This window comes from Cavia porcellus, unplaced genomic scaffold (genome assembly GCF_034190915.1).
Source record: "Cavia porcellus strain 051 isolate PalLab524CR breed Dunkin Hartley unplaced genomic scaffold, mCavPor4.1 scaffold_17, whole genome shotgun sequence".
NCBI lineage: Eukaryota > Metazoa > Chordata > Mammalia > Rodentia > Caviidae > Cavia > Cavia porcellus.
In genome coordinates this window covers 50,667,896-50,677,703 of record NW_026947500.1, presented here as the reverse complement: position 1 = coordinate 50,677,703, position 9,808 = coordinate 50,667,896, and the positions used below count along the sequence as shown (strand labels likewise).

The following is a 9,808-nucleotide window of genomic DNA, read 5'->3' as shown; positions in this document are numbered from 1 at the left end:
TTCTGTGGGTAGTGCCCTCAGTGACCTCCCAAGGGCCACCCTGTAAGGCACACTCACCTCTTCACTTTGCAGAATTTGGGGCTAAGCTTCACACACATGAACTTTGGGTGACACCTCCAAACCATTCCCAAACCGTAGCAATGAGTGTCCAAGATAAATCCAAGAGGTATGTTTGGTAGGAGTGATGGAGATTCCATTCATTCATCCACTGCTAGAACAGCCAGCACTGGGTTAAATGATACCCCTACTCATAGCCTTTAGTGTCCATAGTTTACCTGCACCATTAACTACTTATATCTGTGTGCTTCTAAAGTCTTTCTGTCTGTCTGTCTGTCAGTCTCTCATACACACACATCTTGAGCTCAAGAAAGAGAAAAAAATAATATCAATAATAATGCAGAAACAATTCTTGGAGCTCCCTCATCGGTTGTTCAAGCTACTAAGCTGGGTTTGCATATTTATTCCATATTGGTAATCATGTCAAGACCGTGAAGGTCTGAGGCAACAGGTCTGCTCCAGGGTCCTGTAGCTCCTTCACTCGAGCCTTCTGCATATCAAATGCCAAAACATTCATTAAGAGGGCCAGAAATTTAGCTCAATGGCATAACCATCTACCTGGCAAGTGCAAGGTCATGAGTTCAATCCCTGGTACCAATAAACAAACAAATAATAAATAAAATTGCATTTTGAGGGGTTATTTACAATTATACTTTTTGATGTTTCATAAACTGTTCCTTAAAAATAAGCTTTTGCAGTTCCTTTTTTTTTTTTTTAAATCAACCCAGAAATAGCTGTGTTGGCCTGCAGGTTACTGTATCTCACCCTTGTGAGAGCAGTCTGTCTTATTTTCTGATCTTTCTGTATTTGTTTTTATTGATTTGACAAATATTTATTGAGCAACAAGGATGTACTGAGAAATATATCCTGGATGCTGGGAATTCAGGATTGAGCAAAATGTTTTCTTCACTTTTGTGTGTACTGGCGGGGGTGTTCATTGGTGCTGGTAGGAGTATGAATCACACCACCATTCTGGAGTCAACACAGAAACTCAGCCTTTCTGGGGTGATTAAGCATCTCTCCACACTCACAGGAAGGGAGTATCTTGCTCTATGTTTGATGGGTTAACTCAGGGCCTTTAGAACTAGTTCAGCATCTGTATTACCCAGAGGGTGTTTTTCAGTCTTAAGAGTTCCACTGTTGCCTGCATTTCAATACAGCGGAACGAAGTAGATTTGGTTTGTGAAGTATCCATAATCCCTAATTTGGAAAGATTAAATTGTGATAGCACATCTCTACTGGATGACTTGATGGGCTGTTTTTGGATCCAGCCTAAATGAACTTTTTCCCTGCTACTTTCACAGCTTCTTTGACCTCCTTGTTTCTCAAGCTGTAGATCAGAGGGTTCAACATGGGAATGATGATGCCGTAGAATACGGAGGCCACTTTCATATTGTTCTGTGAGTGCTCAGAAGGAGGCTGTAAGTACATGTAGGAGAGAGTCCCATAGAATATGGTGACAGCTGTGAGGTGGGAGGCGCAGGTGGAGAAGGCTTTCTTCCTCCCTGCAGCAGAAGACATCATTAGGATGGCGGCCAGGATGTAGATATAGGAGAAGATCACGACCGACACAGTGAATGTCAGGTTAAATCCCACAAAGACAACAATTAACATGATGTTGATGTCAGTGTTGGAACAAGAAAGGGCGAGAATTGGGGGAAAGTCACAGAAAAAATCATTGATGATGTTGGACTTACAGAAGGACAGAGAAGCTGTAAAACCTGTGTGCACAGAGGCATTTATTGAACCCATGAGATATGAGCCAGCTACCAGCTGGATGCAGATGGTTCGAGACATGATTATGGGATAGCGAAGTGGCTTACAAATGGCTACGTAACGGTCCACTGCCATAGTTGCCAAGAGGTAGCAGTCGCTGGTTGCAAATGTTGCAACTACCAATAATTGCATTATGCACCCTCCATACGATATGGATTTGTCTTCTGCCATGAAGTTCTGGAGCATCTTGGGAGTGATAGCAGATGTGTAGCAGATGTCAACAAAGGCCAGGTGTTGCAGGAAGAAGTACATGGGTGTCTGAAGTCTGGAATCTGTGTTGATGAGCAGGATCATTCCAGTATTACCCACCATAGTTGTCACATAGATCACAAGAAATACAAGGAAGAGGACACACTGAATCTCGTATTGGACACCGAATCCGAGAAGATAGAATTCAGTCACTTGAGTTGCATTTCCTTGTGTCATGGTTATCAAAAACCTAAGAAGGACCAAGGGAAGGATGCACACAAGAAAGAAGATGTATGTGACTTCTGGAAATAACAAGATTCTTATATTTCTTATCACTGTTCGGACTTGGACTTTCCTGATAAAACTCACAAAGAGATTTATTATTTTCCAAATGGCTTTTGTTATTTTTTATAAGACCATAAAAAAGCTGTTTTTGAAACATGGATTCACTTTTCAATGAAGAGTATTTCCACGTCAGTACTGACACTAATATGTGATTCTGAGAAAAATAGGTTTAGTACATTTTTCTACCATAGTAACAGGTATCTATATTTGCACTAGCCAGTTTTTAAATATGATTTCGTACCTTTTCAGTATCTTACATTTTGAGATCTTAAGTGTATGGACAGATTTCCTGCACTTTTCATGTTTGACTCATTGTGTGACTATTATAAAATAATACTATAAATTATGTGTCCTGTATTAAATTGTTTTTCTTGCAATTCCTGACTATAACAGTTACTTTCATAGAGGACAAATTATAATGTGATTATGGAAAGATGCATACAGGAATACAGTTATTTTTATTTTGGATTACTTTATGACTGGGTGGTTGAATTATTCTTCATATAATTTTATACATGTAAAATATTATGTAATAAAATAAATTACCCATAGTGGGAAAACACCCACACTCTGACACATCAATGAAGAGTTCCTTGACTATTTGTAACTCCTACCAGAATACACCTTTCCAAAGAAGATGGCCAGAGGCAGGGTCCTTTCTTGATAGGAATGCAGTGAGCTAAGCTAGTTGCTGGTATTGACTTTCAAGTATCTTGAGAAATAAACATCATGAGATAAAGTAATAGGGAAGACGTTGTTTCAAATTCAGCCTTTACGAACTGCTAACTAAGAAATTTTAACAAGTTCCTTTGTCACATAAATTTGCTGGAAGTGGTGAAAGGGAGCCTTCATGGAGAATCCTGCTAATTGATGTTTGGTAAGTTGTGAAGGCACCGGTTACAAAGGTCTTCTCTTTAGAAATGGTGTGAGGTCACTCAGTGATCCATAGGCAAACAATGAATTCACTATAAACTTCACACCTTATATGAAAACTAAGTCAAAACAGATTATGTGTTTCTATGCAAACTATAAAACCGTGAAACATTTAGAAGGTAACATTAAGGACATTTTCAGATGGTAGGGCAGGATAAAGCATTCCGATACACGAGAGCAAAAGCACGATAGATAGAGGAAAAATAAAAAGGAATTGAATTTCATGAGAATTAAACTTTTTGCTTTGCCAAGGACCTGGTGGAAACCATATTACTGAATGGGAGAAAATACTTCCTTTTTCCCTGAGATATTGTTTTTTTCCTTAGTTGAGCAGATTCTTATCCTTTCACTGTATTGAGGATTTTGTATCTTATGTACTCTTACTGTTTCTTACACTAGAGGGACAATATGGTATGTGAGTTTGATTTATTTCACTTACGAGTATGCTCTCAAGTTGCATCCCTTTATATATAAATATCTCAATGTGATCATTCTTTACAGCTGAGTGGTACTCCATTGTATAAAAATACCACAACTTTTTTTTACCCATTCCTCAGTTGATGGGCATTTAAGTTGTTTCCAAGATATGGATATTACAAATTGTGCTGCTATAAACATGGGTGCACATATATCACTGTGGTATGATGTTTTCAGTTGAAAATATTTCCAAATAACACTCCTAGAAAGGGATTCAGAGAGTAGGTAAGAAATTCCCATGCTCAAGATGCAACAAGGAATCAAATTTGAAAACTGGCAAATAAAAAGTTTGAAAATTGGTAAAAAGGCACAATCATCTAAGCAATGAGAGATACATGGAGGAGGTACAAGTGCATGAAAGGATGTCCAGTGTCATTAATGAGTAGCAGAGGGCAGCTGAAAGTCACTGTCAGGGTCTCCGCACTAAGCACAATGAGACCCCAACCCACCTGTGTCTTAGTGGCCACGGTAAAGAAGGTGACGGAACCACACTGTGGCAGTGCTCAGCGCAGCTGGACGTTTCATGCATTGATGGTGGGAACCTAAAGAGTTACAATGACTCTAGAACACAGTTGGTAATTTCTTAAAAATATGCCCATGCCATTACCAGAGGTAATTATCTAGCAGTCCTTGTACTCCTAGATAATTCTGCTTATGTGAGGCTAATACCCACATCAGAGCACACAATCAAACTTTCATAAAACCTTTACCTGTACACACCTCAATTTTTTTGCATAATGTACGATCATTTAAGTAAGTAGTGGTACACTTGTACAGTGAAATAGACCTGGAAATAGAGAGGAACAACTTGTAATGAAGGTGACGGAGATCCTACCTGGGAGTAAAGGAAAGTGGTGGATAAAAGGAAAGCTGATTCCCAAAGTCCCATGCTGTATGGGCATTTGCACAAGGTCACAGCTGAGAACAGCTGAGCGAGTGTCGGGGTGAGGGGTGGTGGGCAGAGGAGGGAGGTGGGTCTGTCCCCAAGGGCCAGATGAAGGAGCCAGTGATCTGTGGTGGGCTATTCTACATCTTGATGATTACAGAAATCCACACAAATGAGAAAGGACCGTAGACACACACATGCACACACATGCACACATTCAAATCCTTGTTTCCCTTATTTTTTCTGGCCCTGGGGATCTAACTCATGACCTTGCACTTACCAGGCATGTGCTTGCGCCACGTAGCTACATCGGTGTCGCAGTGCAGTTATGTCCTAGTAACCACTGAGGGAAAACTAGGCGAAGCCTTGTTCCTGGGAGCACTCTGTACTATCCTTGCAACTTGTGGTGAATCACTGAGTATTTCAATGTCAAAAGTCAAATAAAAATAAAGGTGAAAAAGTACAGGAGGAACAGGCAGACAGGTGTATATAATCCTCCCAGCAAGGGCGGGTGTTGTACAGGTGCTGCCAGAAAACTCAAAAAACACACATCAGTGTTCCAACTCAAATGCATATGATATTGATTGATCAACCAGGCCATCCCCTTGTCCCTTCACTGTCCCAGCCACCCTGTCTGCTCCCTGTGTGTCCATCCCATCGACCAGCGAGGAGCTGAGTCTGGAGCAGACCAGGGGGAGCCGTGCTGGGCTCTGTCCTTTACCCTCTGCTCCCTGTGCTGCAGCCAGGGCAGGTGGCTGATGCTGGCAGTGGGGTTCCCTCTGCTCCCCTCGCACCAGAGTCCCTGGGCTCTGGCCCCGTAGAGGCTCCAGGCTGACTGCCTCCAGGTCTCTCCTGTCAGGGGTTTTGTGCCTAGGGCTGAGGGAATCAGTGCTGATCCCCCAGAGATCAGAGGCTCCAGGGGCTGAAGTGGAATTGGATAAACAGTGTTGGTCTGTTATTCTCTGCTGAAAAAGTTAAGGTTCCCCAGATGGGACAAAGTTTTCTTTTGTGTTATTTGCCTTTGGGGACTATTTGCTTCATTTTTGAGATTTCCCAGGCGTTTTAGGCTCCTTCTTTCTTCCCTCCCTTCCTTCCTTCTCTCCCCCTTTCCTCATTTCCTTCTTTACCTCCACCCTCCCTGACTTCATTTGTTTTGGGGGGTGGAGATCAAATAGCAAAGTCATTCCGACAGTTGAAATTCCGAAGTATGAAACACACAGAATAAAATCCACGTCTCCCCTCGTTCCTCCAGCCAGCCTCCAGGTTTTCCCAGGAAACTGACCATGTGCTCTTGTTATTCCTGCACATTGCAGCCTTGCGTTGCCCTAGAAAGGTGCTCACATCTGTGTTCTGAGTCCCGCCAAACCTCTGTTTGGCGTCTCTGCATGTTTGTCCCCATCAGCATGGAGGGAGGAGCTGCGTTGTTTGCTGGGGTTGTAACATGTTTTATAAGGAGCTACATTTCTGAGTCTGCTTACTGGAACTCCCCTCGCCAGAAGGTGTTTATATAATTCACAATCTTCTTTCTCGCTGTTGTGTATGTTTGTGATGTGCAATAATTATCCCCGCTGGGGAAATCGGGGTCTATGCAAACCAAATTTGCTTCCTTTTTACCCCTCCCCACACTTCTGGGGCCTTTTTCCATCTCCACAAAATCTGCTTCCCTGCAGCTTCCCATTTCTCTTTTGTTTTTCTGTTTAAATTATTCATATTTTGGGTTTCTCATTCAGGAAGTTTTTCTTTTTCTTCTCTGAGTCAGATTGGGTGTCTTAGCATGTTTCTTAGAAACACTACTATTTCATTCCCTGTGCCTTTGTATTATATATGTTATCCCTGCAAAAGTATTTTTATACTGGTATTTTGAATTAAGTACTTTTTAAAGAAGTCTTACAAATATCCCTTTCTCAATATAATTTTTAAATTTCACTTTTTTTTGCCATGCAGAATACTTTGATTTTAATGTGGTTCTTATAAAACTTGTTTATAGTAGATAAGTTGAACTCTGATCTTTTGACCGTTCGCCTTCCATCTCAACTTACCTGGTTGCTGCCAACTATGATTTTCTAGGGATCTATCAGTCTGACCATCCCAGACTGCACACAGAAATTGGAGCATGCAGCATTTATCTTCATATGTCTGGCTTGTTTAACTTCACATGACGTCCTCCAGGTCTGTCTGTGTTGACACAAATGGTAGAATTTCCTTCTTTGTAAAAATGGAATAATATTCCATGGTGGGTGCGTGTACGTGTGTGTGTGTGTGTGTGTGTATCTTGCTTTATCCACTGATCCACTGAGATATATTTAGGTTTTGATATCCTGGCTATGATGAGTCAGGCTACAATTAACATGAGAAAAAGTATCTCTTAGAGACATGATGTTATTAGCTTCTGTAGTTTTCAATATTCCTGTGCTCTGGTCTAAAACCAATGAGACTTATAGGCTGATTCTTTTAATATGCTTCTTTGTGCTGGTGTTTTCATTTCCTATTTTATATTAATATTCATGAGTGATTTTGGACCAGATTTTGAGCTGTCTCTGTTATATTGCTTCATAAAAATTGGGAGTCGACTCTCTTTGCCCACCCGCTCCAGCGGTTCTGGGAGCCTGGCACAGTCTCAGCCCTGGTAGGGTTTGAGAGCCACAGGTTGATGCTGAGTTGGGAGAAGAGGACTGAATTTCCATGACTGCGTTCCTCGCATGGTCTTCTCTGTTCATGATCTTCTGTGACAGCTTTTGTTAATCAACGCAGCATCAGAAAAATCCTGTTTCTCATCAGGTTCTCTAGTTTATTACTATAGCATGTACTACATAGCATTTTTTCTTTTGTTTGTTTCTCCCAATATTGCTTTTCTTTTAAGGCAGAAAATGATGAAACAATATATCTATTCACTGCTGCTGTTTCTTTAGAGAATAAAATCTTAGATTTCATATTATATCAGTTAAGATTATTTATACTTAATTTTCAGTGTTATTTAAGTAAAAATAACACCTCCTCTTTACCTGAAAACTGATTTCTCATTTCTTCAGTGTATATTTATTTTTTCATTTTATTTATTATTGATATAGTTAGTGTAAAAATTATATCTGAATACTTTTTTATAATTTAACGTCTTTCTGAAATGGCTTAAAAGTATTACCTTATGGATATTTGCAAATTTTGTTTTTATTTCATCTTCAACCAAATGATGATTTAAATGAATTCCTAAGTGGCAGAAACCTAGAGGGGCTCTGGTCCTCTTCCTGTACTTGGGTTCTCCTGGTCTTCTTTATCTCCCTTCCTGAGATGAGCATAGTTCTGTATAATGTTTCAGCAAAATGAAATAAATGGTTATCACTAGGCATGTTTGATCAGTGATTTTTAAAATTTTTTTTGTCTTTTTTTTTACCGGTACCAGGGATCGAACTCACGACTGCCTGCTTGCAAGGCAGGCGCTTATGCCACTGAGCTAAATCCCCAGCCCCTGATTTTTTAAAAAATAGAGTTGTATATATGAATTTAATCAGCCTTTCTAATTACATCAAATAATTCCACTGCAACCTTTGTAATATTCTCTTCTCCACCTTGTCTGCCATACGCATGCCTGTGATGAGCCCCCCTGGTCTCTCTGGGTTCTGACTGACTTTCTACCCCACGGTTCCTGTCTCAGTCTATGAACCTGGAAACATTGGGAAAAGGAATGAACTCTGTTGTCATGTAACTCTTCTTGATGGTTGAAGTGACTACTGAGACATAGGAGAAGCATTAGAAAATGGAATCTTTGCCTTTTTGTGTATGTCACATCTCAATCTCTGTATGCTTGGTCATTCTAAGTTATTTTTCCTAAATAGTGAAGATGCTAGGTTCTGAGCCCATATTTCACTTCAGTATTTAGGTCTGGACTTTTGTAAATTTTGGAAGCTGAGTAATATGAGGCATCGATTTTGGGTAAACAGGCCTGCTGTGCTTTGGGCTTTGCTTTTAATAGCAGACACCTTTTAAGGAACATTATCTGTGCATTCAGATTTTACTTGCTAACGGTAAAACTGTTATGCAGCACATCATCCTGGCTCCTTGCTAATACCCTGGCTTTTCTTTCAGGGAAACAAGGTAGAAAGAATGGATATTGGGTCCTAATTACCAAGTACCTGTGAGGGTTCACTCTGTCACTATTTCTTTGCTTTTCCATTTTGCACATCTTACCCCAAGGAGTGATCTTCCAAATGTTATTTAGCAATAATAAAACACATAGCTGTAGAGAAATAACAACAGGTAATCTCAAGAGAAGACCAAAAAGAGAGAGAAACAAACATGATTTTATTTCTTAAGCGATCAAACACGAGCCACTCCACGTGGTGAGTCTTCACAATGTTGTTGATGGATGTATTTATTATTATAACACTGATTGTGTCTCTGTCTTTACAGCAATTTTATATTTTCTGATAGGTGCTTCAAAAGAATTTCAGCACAATGTGCAAAAGCAGTATCAAAGAGAAGTTTTCAAATTGCTTCTGTTAAATACATGACTTAGAAGTTTCTTCATTGGGGTGCAAAGGTTGCTCAGAGGTAGAGCTTTAGCTAGCACGTGTGAGGCTCCAGGTTCAAGACTCAAAAGTGCAAAAGAAAACAGAAACTCATTTATTTAATCATTTGATATATTTTTCTAAATCATTCGGGTGCTATGCATAATTAAGGAATGCCTTTGTGTGTCACGAACATGGTCACATGTTCTAAGGCTGAATAAAGAGAATCCTATGCTTTCTTGTTGGACTATGTTGCTCTGGAAACATGATTAAGCTGGAAGACCTTTTCCCTACCACTTTTAGAGCTTGTGTCACATCTTGGTATCACAGGCTATAGAATAAAGGGTTTAACATGGTAATAATTGTGCCATAAAATACAGATGCTACCTTTTCCTGCTCTTGAGACTCAGGAGTATGATGGTGTAGGTACATGGAAGACAGAGTCCCAAAGAAGATGGTGGTCACTGCCAGGTGGGAGGTGCATGTGGAGAAGGCTTTTCTCCTTCCTGTGGCCAAAGACATCCTGAGGATGGCGGCCAGGATTCGTATGCCTGAACAGATGATGACCGACACAGTGACAGTTAAGTTAAACTTTGATTTGCCCATGTTTCTATTGAGTTGATCTACACATGGTTGTCATTTA

The 9,808-nt window shown here is 40.2% G+C and overlaps 1 protein-coding gene across 1 annotated transcript; it reads right to left on the bottom strand.

Moving 5' to 3' along the window:
- Positions 1 to 1,329: 1,329 nt before the first annotated feature.
- LOC100714549 (olfactory receptor 5AK2-like) lies at positions 1,330 to 2,259 on the bottom strand. The gene has a single exon (XM_063229267.1). The coding sequence runs from the start codon at positions 2,257 to 2,259 to the stop codon at positions 1,330 to 1,332; it is 930 nt and encodes a 309-aa protein (XP_063085337.1).
- Positions 2,260 to 9,808: the final 7,549 nt, after the last annotated feature.